This window comes from Pectinophora gossypiella, chromosome 5, assembly GCF_024362695.1.
Source record: "Pectinophora gossypiella chromosome 5, ilPecGoss1.1, whole genome shotgun sequence".
NCBI classification, from domain to species: Eukaryota; Metazoa; Arthropoda; class Insecta; order Lepidoptera; family Gelechiidae; genus Pectinophora; species Pectinophora gossypiella.
The window spans coordinates 10,985,554-11,001,991 of record NC_065408.1 but is presented as its reverse complement, the minus strand read 5'-3'; the positions used below and the strand labels follow the sequence as shown (position 1 = coordinate 11,001,991).

Below are 16,438 nucleotides of genomic sequence, written 5' to 3'. Positions count from 1 at the left end.
ATTATTTTACTACCTTTTTGTATTTTTATGTGTTCTAGCAAATAATTTGATTTGATTGTGATTTGAACTTGCAGCTACAATTCAGCAGACAATTTTATGCAATTTCAATTCTTTAATACCTATCTAAATAAGTGGATGTCTATTTTTATAATGTTGCAAAATATTAGAACAAGAAAGTTTATATCATTTTTCGCACTATTTATATCTTGGCTAGCTCGTTTTATTCAATCCCTGACTATAAATATAAACTTTATCTACTGAATTAGATATACCAGAACGATCCATGAGCCAGGATCGTGTTCAGAACCTTTTCAGGGGCCTTTGGCGGCTCAATCATAACCCTAACCCAGGGTTGATCACAGTCACCCACTTCACACCAGATTCAAGACCAGAACAAGCTCTGAGTAACAAAATATAGCGCTCTCTTATAAAGAGTCAGTCCGGCCCTGTTCTGATACATTATGTGTTAATCCTCGGTTATACAGTTCTATATAATTAAGCGTTTTAGTGAGTCATAATGAAATCACTGAGTTCTTAACTAAATTCTCTCATAATATTATATGCCACGTTTGATACAATTGTAAACAAAAAGTATATATCGGAGTGGTTTTTACAATAAACCTTTTTGAATAAAAGATTTTTTTTTAATATACTAAAGTATGTTAATATTTAAGTTTATTTTAAACTTATTGTAATAAAAGTACTTATTCAATTTGTATTTACTCGCAACACGTTTATAATTCTTTGTAATACTTACTTTAAATCATCAGTGAGTATAAGTACAGCTTGTTAAAATTAAATTATTTAAATAAAAAAATAAAATTATCTATCTACTTAATTAAAATATCAATTAGCTAAAATGTTAAATAACTAAATATAACTATGAACGAATTATGGGTGTCAATATACGTGCGTTTGCTTAAAAAAATATGTAAAGCAACATAACACTTAATAACCTTTGATAAATTGTAAAGCCGTATAATTATGCCACCCTCGAATAACATAATCGTCTAAGTACCCATTAGGGCCCAAGTCCTGCGTAGCGCCGCGCCCACCGCCCGCCGGCGAACGTAAAAACTATGACCCGCTCTTACACATATGATCTCGGTATATAAGAGTTGTCGGGCCCACTCTGCTCTCATTTCGACTCACGTTTAACTTTGGCAAATACACTTTGGACTATAAATGTAAAAATTTGATACAGTTTCACTTCACAGGAGAAAGACATAAGAATGAAAGGGGTAAGTACGTAAAGGGATCGTAAATACTTGTATAGAACCTAATTTATAGATAGACTTAACTTTTGATAATTAATACAAAATTTAAATAAATAAAACAAACCACATTGTCATTAAGTAAATAAAATATTTCTTGTTTTGTTTCAGATACTCATAATAACGATCACACTTGCCTTAACAAATGTGCTGGCATATCATGACCCGGATCTCAACTATCATCTTAGCCAGTTGCAGAAGATTCAACCATGTGACGAGAGAGGTTACTCTTACCCAGCTCCGTCTATCCAATTGACAACTGGTGGAGTGAAGCCAGCCAGTGTGGTCGCCCAGCCGGTGTTATCTGCTCCCTCGTACCAGTACTCTCAGGCTTCAGGATACAGCTCGGGTGCAGGATACAGCTCGGGAACTGGATACCAAGCTGTTGCACCACAGCTCTCGTACGCTACTCAACCGGCCCTCAACTACCAAGCCGTGGTCTCCCATGCCGGCTACGCTTCAGCCCCAGCATACTCCACGCAAATCAACCAAATTCAAACTCAACAGAAAGAAGTGCACGGATACGCCACCTCTGCTGGGCTTTCTTCGGCAGCAACTAGAACTGTCATACCTCAAGCAACCTACGCCCAAGCTCCGATCTTAGCCAAAATAACTGGAGCTCCACTCATCGCTAAGTTTGACATATCGCCCGCGAAGACCACTTATGTGACTCAGAATCTGGCAGCTCAGAAGGCGTCTGTGAATTCATACAGTAGTGTTCAACATGGCGGACCTGTCGTCACCCAGCTGTATGCAGCACCATCGGCTCAGTACGCAGCGTCACCTAATTTGAAAGTGCAGCAAATCCATCAACAGCTTATCCAACCCGCACGGTATACCGCTATTTCGGGATCCGCCGCCGCCCTGCAGCATCAAGCAGCGCCTATTTCGGGGCTCACACCTGTAGCTCAAGTCGCTCCAGCTTATAGAGGTCAAGCTCAGTATGCTACTTCTGTTTCTCATGTGTCTGCTGGGAATGCTGTGCAGTACTCTGGTGCATCAGTGCAATACTCTGCTCCTGCGGTGACACAGTACGCTGCTCCCCAAGTAACCCAATACGCCACTCCAGCAGTACAGTACGGTGCTCCGGTTGTGACAAACCACCACACGCAGTACTCCACTCCTGTGGTTGTGCAACAGTACGCCGCACCTGCCGCGAATCATTACCAGCAGTACCAGCCGGCTGTAGCGACGACGGTTGTCAAGTCCGCTCCGGTGTCACATTACTCAGCGCCCGCGATCTCTCGGTACGCCAGCGTGTCTTCGGGAGTGCAATATGCTGCCCCTTCAGTATCTCACATTGCCGCCCCCGCCGTGGCCCACCTTGCCGCCCCCTCCGTAGCTCACGTTGCCGCCCCTGCTGTGCAGGTTGCCCCTTCATACCGTCTTGCAGCTGGACACGCTAAAAACGCACACACCGAGTTTCTGGAAAATTATGTAAGTACTCTACATATTTTTCGAATTAATGAGTTACAAAAATAGTAACTGAATCACTAATACGTAAAGCAAATCAGAGTGTAAAAAATAAGCAGGTCAATTACCGCAGTATCCACTTTCCGGTGTTAAAAACTTATGGAATTTGTTTCCGTTGGTGCAATTAATCCTTCTTAGTTGAATCTCTGACACGCGGTAGCGTTTTTAATTTCTTACTAATTTTGTTTTAGATATGTAGCACATTACGGCATATTTTATACACATAATATTATAAATAATATTACTTCACATCCACCAACGTTTATGACGTAATATATTTGATTAGTAGATCAATTGGACGAGGTACAGCGACATAGAAATCTTGACCAATTAGTCTCGAATGTGAAAAATTGTCGTACTAACACTTTACCCTGTTGATATTAGTTGTGTAACTCTACCTACTAAATTAATTACTCGTTCGATCGCTCGATATCATTGAACGACATCATTACCTACTTATCTAAACGTATGATAAAAGTTGTCTTTTCAAATTAATTTCTTTAACTGCTGATCGAGCACTTATCTCGAAATTGTTTCGTAATAGAATTGTCCTCTCAGGCCTGTAAGCTCGATGTTTATAGTTTTTTACCTCATCGCACTTACTTAAGGTGCGTTTACATGCAGTGAGTTACGAAAGTATACCAGTTACGATTGTGTTAAGCCACGTTTTAAAAGCACAGCAACAAATAAACTTGAGTCATCGGCAACAATGAAAGTTTCCACGATAAACACGCCTATAAACTTTTCCTGATGATTAATATGAACTAATTAAAAATATATCTTTAGTTGTTTTGAAAAATCAGAAATGTAGCGTAGCCATACTGAATGTAAATGTGATGACTTTGAAAATCAACGATGCATTAAGACATCACATTGTTCTATTCCACTTATGTTGACAGTGGGTTTGATATACACGAATTTTATATCATTAAAAAATAGATATAACAATAGTTATGTAATATAGCGTTCGTAACGTGAATAATTATTTTTGGAGCGAAACGTAAACGTAGGTCATTTATTATTAAGGATGTGTAGTCGACTATCAAAAACAATCTTTAATAGTATTTTATGCAACAGTTGTATAAGAAGGGTCAAAAAATGCGAGTGGCGTGAGTTGCGATGTGAGCCTTGGCGAACATCGCAATAAGAGACGCCACGAGCATTTTTTGACCTAGTTATACAACGTTGCATACAATACTTTTTCTACGACGACGTAATTTTAAATGAAACAAAAATTTTCCAATTTATTTTCCAACGCGCGGGAAAATGGCGGCAAATGTATACTTTTTTTTTATAGTATATCTATATTATCTATGGCACCAAACAAAGTAAAGGTGCCAGTTTCCAGGTCAAAAAAAAAAAAACAACAACAATGCTTTTTTGGCGACATTATAGTACAGTTACACTTTGTAAACAATGCTTTTATAGGCCATAGAGCGTACACTTTTTCAAAGAGTTTAATTATGTATGTACTTATATTAGACTTTTTGGTTATTTAAGTGCCAGATTAAAGTAGAGGAGTAGAAAAAATTATTAAATGTACTTAAATGTTAGATTATTAATATTCCGATCAATTTCATAAACGTTTTATAAGACACTTAATCACATTTTTACATAATTGACTAGATAAGTTTGAATTCATCATTCATATTTGGGTCACAGATAATTGATATCACGGTTAGCCCCCTATTACATGGGACTTACAAATAGCTGGCGAGGGGTGGATGTATATAGTAAGGAGTGGAATTCTCTGACGTCTCCTGTATTTCCGAATGCATATAACCCGGGTGCTTTTAAGGCCAGAGTGAACAGGCACTTTCTGGGCGAGCTCGCTCCATCTTAGGCCTCGTCAATGCCTTCGAGCAAGTCTGGGGCTAAGAGCAAACCCATCAAAGGTAAAAAGAAAGAAATAGTATAGGATATACACATATAGGCAGTGATGTATACTGTATTCATCTCTGCCTACACCGGAAGATACACGCGTGATACTGTGTTAACTAGACATTTACCTTTAAAGTATATTATATAGTGTTCGTATCGAAGCGAAGCAGACTGAAACTTATTTATCACCCTTCATTATAAATAACGTTTTAGGTAACTAACGATAAGGTTACACAAAATCACTTTTACGCATAATTATCGAATCTGTAACGCAAACTAAAGGTTGATCATTAGAACTCTCGGCAGTGCGTTGTGTTAAAGTTATTGTAACAGTATTGAACTTTACCTGACATTTCTCACGACCTTATAAGGCTTCTATCTTATCTAGTGGATAAGGGCGTAGGCAGATCTAGGGCGGCATAGCCTGTGGGGTATACAAATGGGCGATTGAGACAAATGGCACTTATTGTAGATACTTATTACCTATAGTTTTCTTGTTTTGTGTTGAGTAATATTGTAATAGTTGTCTTCGATATCTGTATGTTCTCGTATGAGTGACATGACTAGCCATTGTTTCGCGTTGTAATAAAATACATTAATAACCTTTAACCTTTTTGGTCCAACGGCCTCTGTGGGCCAGTGGTTGAGCCACACCAGGGGCCTTTGGCGACTCAACAATAATCCTGACACCAGGGTTGGTGAGATTGGTAATTTACCTCACAGCCCACACGATAGACGAGGCGATAACTTTTAATAAGAGTAGCAAACATTGTGAGAGCCTAGCCACAACGTTAGCGCCTTCGTATATTGTCATAATCAATCTGTAGGTACGATTTGTTACCGATAACGTAGCGTTAACGAAAGCAAAAAGCATTTTAAATAGGCCCTCAGTGATAATACTGATCCAACTACCATTTGTGTCATCACTCATCACAAACATGACCCAGAATGAATAAGAAAATAATGTACATAATATTATCTCTCTTACTCAACACATCATAAGTACCTATACTTAGATAGGTAGTTAAATCCCAACTTTGGTTAATGAGTTTACAACTCGCAGCAGTAAAGGTTTCCTCATATTATGTATTTTTGCACAATGATTGTAATGACAAGGTTGTTCGCTAACTTATTTTTTTAAACCCGTTGATCATAGGGTTCATCATATTCATCCTAGAACTTCAGTAGGTATGTCTGTCTACAGATCGCTTGTGCCTCTGCCCACCCTAATAAGGATTACGTCTATCATGAGGGTGTATTAATAATGTTTTATTTTCAGGTTTTGTCTCGTTTTCTATCACGTTGGTCATACAGAAAGCTCGGTGACGTGTGGGTACTTAGGTCATCTCATGATGTACCTCTGACTACCCCAATTGGGATGTAGTCGTGAGCTTATGTTATGTTATTTTCAGGACTCACACCCGCGATACGCGTACGAGTACTCCGTGAACGACCCTCACACTGGAGACATCAAACAACAGAAGGAGGAACGCGACGGAGAGGTAGTTAAAGGTCAGTAAACAAATCAAGATTACCTACACTTTCACCCTGATAAATCCAACATCCTATTTTTATTGATGAACAAAATACAATTAGTCACTTACTAATTAAAATCACAATTAATGAAAACATTAAATTATTGCACAAACATTGCAATCTTCTTTCGTGTGGGTTGTGAGGTGGTTTACCAACCTCATCAACTCTTGTGTCAGGGTTATTATTGACCCGCCAAAGGCCTCTGACATGACTCATGTACTTACATCAGTAACTTGTAACCGGGACGAACGACTTAACGTGCCTTCCGAACCACGGAACATCTTACTTTTGGACAATCAGGTGATCAGCCTGTAATACCCTAACCAAACTAGGGATCACAAAGTGATTTTTGTGTTTTGTCCCCACCGGAATTCGAACCCGGGATCTCCGCATCGTGAGCACAACGCTCAACCACTGGACCACGGAGGCCGTTAAAACATTGCAATGACCTGCAGGTTAATCTAAAATACCGCCCTCTCTCGTACCTGGTTCACAGGTGCCCATTTTCACCCTCAATCTTCCAGCCAAGTAGTGAATGCCTTTGCGTCGGCAAATCTTATCATAATAATCCACAATAAGTGACATAATATAACCCATTCCTTTTCAATTCATATCGATTATAAAGATGCAGCGGTACCAAAAACGGAATCACTAAAATCGTCACATAATTGGTAGGTAATCACTTTAGGCGATAAGGCAGCCAATTGCCTTAATATTGGATAAACCTCTTTTTCCTCTGTAACCGTTTCCTTCTTTGTGGAATAAAAAATACTTATTTGTTTGCAATAATTACGAGTAAGTATCAAGCAGGTATGACTTTATGACCTCATTTCTTTTGACTCTACTTTTTTAGAAACGCCTTATTTTAGTAACGCCTTATTTTAGTTACTCGAGACAAGTAGGAACTATAAAATTAGAACATCTTTCAGTCATCTTTGACAATCCCAAAGTAGAACAACTGCAGCTCATCCAGCTCTTTATCTTTGATTCTATTTCTATCATATCTACATCCATTTCTACATCCATTTATAAAGTATCTATGTAAGAAGATATCTTAATTCTACAATAACTTAATGATTCAACATTCTATCGACATTCATAAACATGATGCAAGTAATTTGTATTAAAAAAGAAGTTACATTCACATAGAATCAGTGACAAGATCAATCATCTTTCGTCACACTTCCGTCTGTTGGACAGCCATGATACGTCGTGTGACAGCATGACACTGGTAATACCAACCAGACTAGTTCACTTGCTACTACATACGAGACTTACGAAAAAAGTAGGTGATTAGGTCGGTGCAACTAAGTATTATGCATGTAACTGGAGGCTATGATGAGAGTAGCGTGGGATATTGATATGTAAAAAACCGGCCAAGAATGTGTCAAAAATGCCAACAACATTTAAACCACTCATAGAAAAAAAGATCCATTAAAATAAGTTTCTTTTTTCGAACTGTACCTAAAAGATAGAGCATAAACGACAAATAATTAAATTGAAGATTTTATACATAGTTTCCTTGTATTTCCTAATTATTTTTTTTAAACAGTTAGGTAACCGGTTGCCATACAAATAAACATAGGCTCACGCCCAGAATTCTTAGTGAGTTGGGCAGAGCCACAAAAGATCGCAAAACAAGTTGCCAGACACTTTTGATTGGAGCTCCTAAGATGGATATGATAAACCGTATTATGGTGGCAAGTGGTCAACCCATCTTCCATATAATGGTCCATCTGTTAGATAGGGGACAGCCCCTCTGCAGTCACCTAAGACAGATGGACAGACAAAGTGATTTATTTATTTATTTATTTATTTTCATGGGATAATAAACAATTATACATGATATATTAACAACAGGTGTATGATTTTTTCACATCTTATAAGGGTTCCGTTTTTCCTTTTGAGGTTCGTAACCCTAAAAAGCATTTCCAGTTAACCGAAACCTTCTGGTATCTGTGCCCAAATCTTAATAACATAATATACATAACAAATTAAAATTAGATTGTAGATAAATACTCATACATATATTAGTAGGCACTCTACATACGGATTTGTTATCCAGGTCAGTACTCGCTGGTGGAGCCGGACGGTTCAGTACGGACGGTGAAGTACGTAGCCGATTGGGAGACCGGTTTCCACGCTGACGTGCGCAACAGTAAGGACAATCAGCATTAGACTGATCCAGTTGCGATACCCGCCTTATATGGAGCTGACAAGCAACGGATAATTGAAGGAAAGCCGCTTGCGTGAGTATTCCAACGCGTATACTTACAATTTTCAAACTGTACCATAACTGTACCAAGTGGGTGTACCTAAGTGTATTTGTGGTACCTACGAAATAAGGCACATTTGTCGCCTTATAGTGAAAACAACGAAAGCGCCTTTTTGAAAAATCACATTCGGTGTGATTTTCTTCATGAAAACAACTAATAATTCTTTCAATTAATTTAAATCTGGTTAAAATGTAAACCACATATTTTTACCTGGATTGCTTTTTGCTTGTCTATATCGAAGTTTTGTTAACAAAAATCATATGCGAATGTGATTTTATAAAAAGGCGCTTACGCGGTTTTCTCTATACGACGACAATATGTGAAATGACCCTAACAGATGTAAACATTCTTCCTATACACGACCGGTGCTTGTATAATTGCATCACTGTTACACTTTTATTTGTACTACTCTTTATGAGCATAATGTGCAATAATGAAAAACTACATAGGTACCTACCTTCTGGATTTTAAACAAAAAGTCTGTTAAGATTTTTCAGATTAAATAATTGTTGAATTAGTCATGTACCTATAATCTGATTCTCAATTAAGATAAATTGTAAATATAATAATTTTTAATTTTTAAGAATTGTACACAAAATGTGAGTTAGTGCCATCTTTCCAAAATGATGACACAGTGGTGATATTTACTCTAATTATTATTTTATGTTAAGTATACAAAAATAAGGTTGTTTATTGTGAACTTATCATTAGTCATGTAAACATTATGATTAAGTTTTGTATTTTATTAAATTAAAGTATTTCTCCTATTTGTCTCTATAATTTCTTCACAACTCTATTCTTCCTAGTCCAATAGTAGTCCAATAATATAATACTGATCTCTCTCTCTTTATTTAAGAGATGCGCTCTTGTCGGTGGAGTAATCGCTATTACTCCATAATACTGATAAGTATAATATATTTCTCAACATATATTTTTAGGATACTGGTGCAGCCGAATAAAAAGACAAGCATTCAAACAAATTCAAAATTATAATATTAAACAACTATTTTATCACAGCTCTAGTACCCAACCTTTACATTATAACAATAAATAGTAAATTACCAACCTACACCATAACAAACTTATTAATTTCTTTTCCATTGTAGTAACACTTTGGACATGCAAAGTCAGGATCTGCCGTTTTGTTTGCCTGAAACAAATAATTATTGTATCAAAATATTGTATGAATTTATGGATAACAAATGTAGTCAATAATGAATGTCTATCAAGGAAATGTATTTTTTATGTGTAAATTAGTTATGGATAGCCTATAGGCTTGTGTCCACTGATAAACCTTATGAGGGCAGTAGGTATTTGGTTGCTGGATGTTAGACTCATTGTAGGTACTTTAGTATTCTGACAAAGAGGTTCATTTCATGCCACTAACATGCATAAACCTGAGTATTTTTTTTTTTACTTTCTTAATTTGTGAGCCACATTCAAATAAAAATACCTACTAGCTGTTTATTAGTCTATACTTTCCCACTCTATCCCACTGTGGGACATAGGCCTCTCTCCCTATCCTCTTAAATAATAAAAGTTATAAGTAATATAAACCATCCCTCGCAGAAGAGCAAACGCGTGTGATTCGAGAGCTTTGACCAATAGCCCTACGATATCTATCTACGTAGATAGCATTCACAGCATTTATTGATCAACACTCTCGATATAATTCGCACGGCGCGCGACACGGTTGCTGTGCTAACACACAACTTACCATTAAACAATAATAACAGAAGACATGTGAACAACCCATTATGTAAGGTAGTACTGGATGACTATCACAACAAGCACACAAAGTGTTGGTAGTCATAATAGCTGAACTGGATTTTATTGAAGTCCTCACATTGTCACTCCACCATACATATTTTAACACATTGGACAACTTTCTTCTTAATCCAAATATGTTTAGAATTGATATTGCTGTGCCAATCAATTCCTAAAAAAGAAAAATGGATAATAAGCACACATTTAACCATTTTATCACTATCAATATGAGAGAAAATCATCTTCAAAATTGTTTTAGGTACTTACAATAAAATTATGCCACAAAAGTTCTCTTGTCCATGAAAAATCTGTAAGATCCTCTCGAGTCAACTTATCAGCAAACAGCTCAAGACCCAGGATAAAGTCTATTAAAACAGGATACTTTCCACTCTGTATGAATCTCAAAAAGTTTAATATATCACCAATTAATTGAAAGGTTTCCATTTTATGTACAATATTTTGTATCCTTGTATTCGATGTAAAACTGTAAATTGCTCGTTCTCTTATATATTTGAGTACTACAGTATACCCAAAGTACCACCACAATTTACTTCTTGAAAAGTTGTCTTGTTTGTACCCCAATGATAACATCTGCTGTCCAAAAGTAGACTTTTTATCATAGACAGAATACTTGAAAATCCATGTTCGAATCAACAATTCCAGCTCTGGTAAAAGTGGCTGCAAAATTCCAGGCTGAAAAATAAAATACAGGTCGTGACAAACATACGACAACAGATGAGAAGATTATCCATATCAAACTTTTATACATACCTCTAAATATTTCGTTGCATAAAAAAGTTGCTGTTTAAATAGCTCCTCCAGCTGCTTATCCAGTTGAGCAGCATCTAGCTGTAATCAAATTAATATCCAGATAACGATAACAAATCGAAAACATTATTTAGTTACTTAAATTTTTTATTTGTTACAATACAATTACCTGGGTGACTCGTGGAATATAGCTTATAGACATTTTTGGTCAAATGTATTCCAATTCTTAAAGTGAAATTTTCCACTTATTTAAGTGGACTTTTTATTAAATACAAGTATAGGTAAGCGAAATTCTTATAATTTTTGTTAAAAGTACTCTGTGGTCTAACCTTTGCTGTCACTTTGACACTCACGTAGTTTTTTTTTTGTTTTAGTTTTCCCCGAAGGGTAAGGCAAAGGGAACTATGCCCATACAGCCATGTCTTACATATTTTTTTTTTAGGTAATAAGTAAGGTAGGTAGGCCCATAGTAGGTTTATAGGCAAAGACCTTGTATACTTGGTCTTAGTTTATAGGCCATTCGCCAGCCGAGTCAAGCCAGAAAAAGTATCGTCTTGTTTTTGGTACCAATTTCAGAACTGTATATTCAACTGTCAGGAATTTCGTTCTTTGTTCGTTCAGTCAGTTCATTCAATTCATTGCTAGTGTCAGTCAGTGTCAGACAGACAAGAAGTTGAAACGGAGTGACGCACTCTAGAAAAATATTGATCCCAATTTTGTACAACGCTTTTATTATTTTGTTCTATTGTGTTCCTCTTACATGTGGAAAACGAAAGTATGGAATCTTAGACAGTGAAATATTTAACCATCGACATGGTTGTATCACCGCAAAGTCCCGCTAGCGAAGGCCTAAGCGTTCAATCTAAAAACAATATGGCGTCCAAACAAACTTCTGTAGCAGACACAAGAGCAGAGCTAGCAGATTTGGTAAAAAGGAAAGCCGAAGTTGCTGTAAGTATATTTAAGGATATACCTATACATACACATATCCAAAATAATATATTTACTATGTGTTCTTCTTGTCAATATTTTTTCTGCTTGTTTCAGGAAACCCTAGCTAATTTAGAGCGACAAATTTATGCATTTGAAGGCTCGTACTTAGAGGATACTCAACTCTATGGTAATATTATAAGAGGATGGGATCGCTACTTAACCACCAACAAGAGTACAAACTCAAAAGCAGACAAACGTAACAGGAAATTTAAGGAAGCAGAAAGATTGTTTTCGAAATCTTCGATTACATCTATGGCTGTAAGTTTCATAAAAAAAATAGATTAGTAACAGATAACAAAAACATATGACTAATTTTTTGATACTTCATTAATTCCAGGCTGTAAGTGGTTTAGTTGATCCTGCCGAAGCCAAAAGTAAGTGATACTATGTTTAACATTTGTTTGAAATACATATGAAACACAATATGATAAAACCATTCATTGTTTTTACAGATGAAAGAAATAGTGAAACTGAATCTCAAACTAATGAGGATTCATCTGACACTCAGATTAGCAGTGGTCTATTAGGGAATATGAACCATACTACGATACACGGTTCCACTGAAAGTATTGCATCTAAACCAGCTGGGAAACAACACACAAATGGTATTGAGAAAAGTTTGAGCCATCAAACTAAACAAAGTGTAACACAAAAAATAGCAACATCATCTGGAATGCTGCAGAAAGCATTTGGCAGTGATAGTAAAATATTAGCAGGAGTAGGCTTAGACAGCAGACCTAGCACTCCAAAAGAGAAAGAAACCACTATGAATAGTTTGCTAAGCAAAGGAGATTCAACACCAAACTCACTCAAACACAAACTGGTAAACAGTGGTGGTGGGGGTGGTAGTGTGAAGAAGAGTAACAATAAAAAAGCAAGACATAGATAAGGAACAATAATTTATGTCGAGAACTCCTTTACTCAATAAATGAGAGAAATGCAATATTGATACACCTGAAATGTGCCTAAATCTTTGTTTATTAACACGTTTATATAACAGTAAAATCACAATGGTTAAAATATGCATTTTATTTCTTTGGTCAATAGTAAAATAAAGTTGTAAAAAAGAGTTAACTTCTTTCCTTATTATTTAGATTATAAATCCTCTATATTTTCTTCAATATCCTAGTTAATTCGGCCATCTACTGATTGTAAAATAGATTGCTTGAATCTTGATTCTGAAATATAAAATCATATTTATTTATAACTGAAATAACAATTGTTCATAGCATGATAAAAAATGTACTTACGCCTTAAAACTTTAGGCAAATCTCTAATGGGGCCACAAAACCTCACACCCAAGTAGAACAATATAGGAAGCAAAGATATGATCCCAGTGCAGCATAAAAATATTAATTCTGGTGTTTTCCTCAATTGACAGCAATTTAAACTTTTGCTCCAAATGGATCTTGTAGTGTTCATCTGAAACAAGTATTAATAAAGTAAATAAAAGATAAGTAGGTGAGTCAAAGTTCACAGTACATTACACATTTCTATTTCAAATAACATAATATGTATCAATTACTTACAGAATCAACAATATCCATACATATACTATCAACTCCAATAGCATCAACACTCAAAGATTTGTAATATTCATCCAACTGTATATAAGTCTGCATGCATTTTTGGCAGACTTCTTCTGAATTATTGCCATATTGGTTCAAATTGTCAGAGATACATCCCAATGTGTCATTAAACATTTTATTGAAGCGATTTGTACTATTTAATAACTGAGGTGTAGTGCTGGACCAATCAAAACATGCTGAAATAAATAGAAAGTTATTGATTAGTTTTATTACAAAAAAACATAACAAAATAGAGTGATAATAAACAAACATACTTTTACAATTTCCCTTATTCCAAACACTCAATATGTTGTCATGATAGTCCAAAACAGCATCAAGTCTATCATGAGAAATAAATATTGTTCTACAGGAAGTTCCATTTACAACAGTGGTCAACAATTCTTGATACTTTGCATCAAACTCCACATATTGATCAATACATCTTTCACAAAGTCTTATTGGTCTTGCATGCTTTATTGAACACTTGGTAAAATTTGAAGCATAATCGGCAAACTCATCCAAAAGTCTGGTGCATTGCTCAGGAAATGGATAAAGATAGCCCTCTCCATTGTATGTACTGAAAAAGGTAGGTCAAAAGTATAAACAATGTAGAGATCAAATAATACAGGTAAGTAATCTTGATAAATGAATACTTACAGACCAAAGTATACATCTGCTAACGAAGTGTCAGCTTTTAAAACGGTGAACCCGAAACAAAGTAACAACAAGATGTAGTATTTCATAATGATAAGACTTCAAATATTTAAACAATACAAGTAACTATAAAAACGACATCAAAATTATTTTAGGCCTAAGTTTCTAAAATCTTTGTTCCACAATAATTTCTTCAGCATTCGAGTAAAGAAAGATAAATAATTAAGGAAGAATTTAACGCAAATTTAATTTTTAGTAAACACCTTAAAAACACCTGCTTTACAGAACGAATTCAACGAATGAAATTGAATGAATGAAAGGCATACATAACTGACAACAGCTGTCAGTTGCATACGTTTGGAAATGGATAAGACAAGCTATTCCATAATATTAAAATGTGATATCGCGTATATGAGTACAAAAAATAAATATATCGTTATCTTTTACTTACACGAATTGCCTGTAAAATGAAATAAATTACCAGAAGAAGAACTAGAAAAGAACCTTGAAGTATGTTGTAGGTACCCCTCTGAGGGTACCCCCAACTAAAATGTCAAACAAATGCCAAAAACAGCTGACTGAAAGGTTGTTTATAATGTTAAAAGCTACCTATCTTATGAATTTTAATAAATAAAAATGAATGGATATCAAGAAGAGCCCACCCCCGAAGTTTTACAGAGAAAGTTGTATTTTTTACTTGAACAATTGCAAGAAATGGCTAGAGAACTTCCACCGTAAGTAACAAATAAGATTATGTCAAATATAGGTTATATGGATTTCCTAATATTTTGTAACTATTATAGGAGAAACTATTCTTTTTTACAGAAAGTATCAAATGCGTGTACCTATAGAACTGCTCTCGGGGCTAGCAAATTGTCTGCTACATGATACAGTGTTTGAAATAGTTAAAGGTCTAATGGAAATTCAGCATGTCACAGAGAAACATTTATTTCAACAGAGACTTCAAGTAATCAATAAACACACTTGTAAGTTTTATGATCTCATACATTTCAATTATGAAATGAATGTAATAATATTTTAATTGTGTAAGTTTTATTTGCAGTGGAAATTCAAAACATGATCAACACTACAGAGCCAGAGAAGCAAGAATTACAGAAAGCTATCTTGTTGCAGCGGCACAGGGAGGAACTCAAACAGACTGATATGAAACTAGTTATCCAGTTGGATCAAAAGGTTTTTTAAATAGACAAAATTAAAAATTCCATTATTTACCTATGTCCAAAATTAAATGAATCAAGTTGTTACTTACTTTTTATTATACTTTTATGTGGCAGCACATTGGGCTGACAAAATATGGATTTATGTTAAATGATTTGGAACAACACAAAACACAAGAAGTACTTATATTTAATTTATAAATAATATTGAGTATTTATCACTGGTTGATGAGATTGGTAATCCACCTTCTGACCCACACAAAAGAAGAGATATATGGTGTTTTAGTATTTATTTTAATACAGCTTGTATTTTACAGGTCAGTGATCAACAAGTCACCCTAGAGAAAGCTGGTGTGCCAGGTTTCTTTGTAACTAACAAACCAATAGAAGTTAAAGTACAGATGTACCTCCTTGATTTCATTCTGAGACTAAGTAGAATGGATATTCCATGACATTTAATATTTCACAATCATCATTATCATTTATGATTATAATTTAATTATTTAAAATGTTATAACATGCCTTCCATTCACACATTGTGAAGCAATCACTTCAATATGTAAGCCCTAAGTTGTAAACAAAAATATTTCAGACATTTTGAATTAGTCTAGCAATTAAGATTTACTATGTATAGATATAGAAACCGAGAAGACAGACCCAGAATAAACTAAGTGCCTTTATATTATTGTTAGTTCTTACTCTATTTAGTATGCTGTGACTTAGCACATTATAACAAATAATGAATTAATATTATTGTAATTATTAATTTTTAATAATAATAGCAAAATAGTTTTATAAATGCTCAAGTATTTTTTCAATAAAGAATAATTATTGGTACATAGTTTAATATTTTATTTTCCCTTCCTAATCATCTCACTCATAGTGTCCAATCTTTTAGAGAAGTGACTGTCAATTGAAATAATCTTTATTCAGTAGGTAAGTTACATTTTGAATCATCATTTTTTATACATAACGAACATCTCATCCGCCCAAAACTACTGTAGGTTCTTGTAACCAATCAAACAAAATCATCCCGTGCGGGTTTGAATTAGCGACATCACAGTGGAACT

At 35.1% G+C, this 16,438-nt stretch overlaps 5 protein-coding genes across 6 annotated transcripts; 3 read left to right on the top strand and 2 right to left on the bottom strand.

Annotated features, from left to right (window-relative positions):
* The first annotated feature begins 1,152 nt into the window (after positions 1-1,152).
* Positions 1,153-8,893, top strand: LOC126367050 (uncharacterized). Its single transcript, XM_050010438.1, has 6 exons — positions 1,153-1,241; positions 1,386-1,623; positions 1,657-2,089; positions 2,204-2,711; positions 6,041-6,140; positions 8,230-8,893. The coding sequence occupies exons 1-6, from the start codon at positions 1,233-1,235 to the stop codon at positions 8,340-8,342; spliced, it is 1,401 nt and encodes a 466-aa protein (XP_049866395.1). The 5' UTR covers positions 1,153-1,232; the 3' UTR covers positions 8,343-8,893.
* Positions 8,894-9,427: 534 nt separating this feature from the next.
* On the bottom strand, positions 9,428-11,242 carry LOC126367083 (peroxisome biogenesis factor 2). Its single transcript, XM_050010485.1, has 5 exons — positions 11,145-11,242; positions 10,979-11,056; positions 10,475-10,900; positions 10,158-10,379; positions 9,428-9,590 (listed from the first exon to the last, which is right to left on the bottom strand). The coding sequence occupies exons 1-5, from the start codon at positions 11,175-11,177 to the stop codon at positions 9,507-9,509; spliced, it is 843 nt and encodes a 280-aa protein (XP_049866442.1). The 5' UTR covers positions 11,178-11,242; the 3' UTR covers positions 9,428-9,506.
* Positions 11,243-11,627: 385 nt separating this feature from the next.
* Positions 11,628-13,037, top strand: LOC126367084 (chromatin modification-related protein MEAF6). The gene is made up of 4 exons (XM_050010486.1): positions 11,628-11,926; positions 12,023-12,226; positions 12,306-12,342; positions 12,421-13,037. The coding sequence occupies exons 1-4, from the start codon at positions 11,789-11,791 to the stop codon at positions 12,855-12,857; spliced, it is 816 nt and encodes a 271-aa protein (XP_049866443.1). The 5' UTR covers positions 11,628-11,788; the 3' UTR covers positions 12,858-13,037.
* LOC126367082 (osteopetrosis-associated transmembrane protein 1) lies at positions 12,982-14,483 on the bottom strand. The gene is made up of 5 exons (XM_050010483.1): positions 14,194-14,483; positions 13,812-14,113; positions 13,498-13,733; positions 13,219-13,390; positions 12,982-13,146 (listed from the first exon to the last, which is right to left on the bottom strand). The coding sequence occupies exons 1-5, from the start codon at positions 14,277-14,279 to the stop codon at positions 13,094-13,096; spliced, it is 849 nt and encodes a 282-aa protein (XP_049866440.1). The 5' UTR covers positions 14,280-14,483; the 3' UTR covers positions 12,982-13,093.
* An 80-nt stretch (positions 14,484-14,563) lies between these two features.
* Positions 14,564-16,209, top strand: LOC126367110 (gonadal protein gdl). Of its 2 annotated transcripts, none has more exons than XM_050010518.1 (4): positions 14,564-14,924; positions 15,016-15,176; positions 15,242-15,384; positions 15,686-16,209. In XM_050010518.1, exons 1-4 carry the CDS (start codon positions 14,827-14,829, stop codon positions 15,818-15,820), a joined length of 537 nt encoding a protein of 178 aa, XP_049866475.1. In that variant the 5' UTR covers positions 14,564-14,826; the 3' UTR covers positions 15,821-16,209. The 2 variants fall into 2 exon arrangements, with proteins under 2 accessions (XP_049866475.1, XP_049866477.1); XM_050010520.1 differs by having other exon boundaries at positions 14,575-14,924; positions 15,254-15,384.
* The last annotated feature ends 229 nt before the right edge of the window (positions 16,210-16,438 follow it).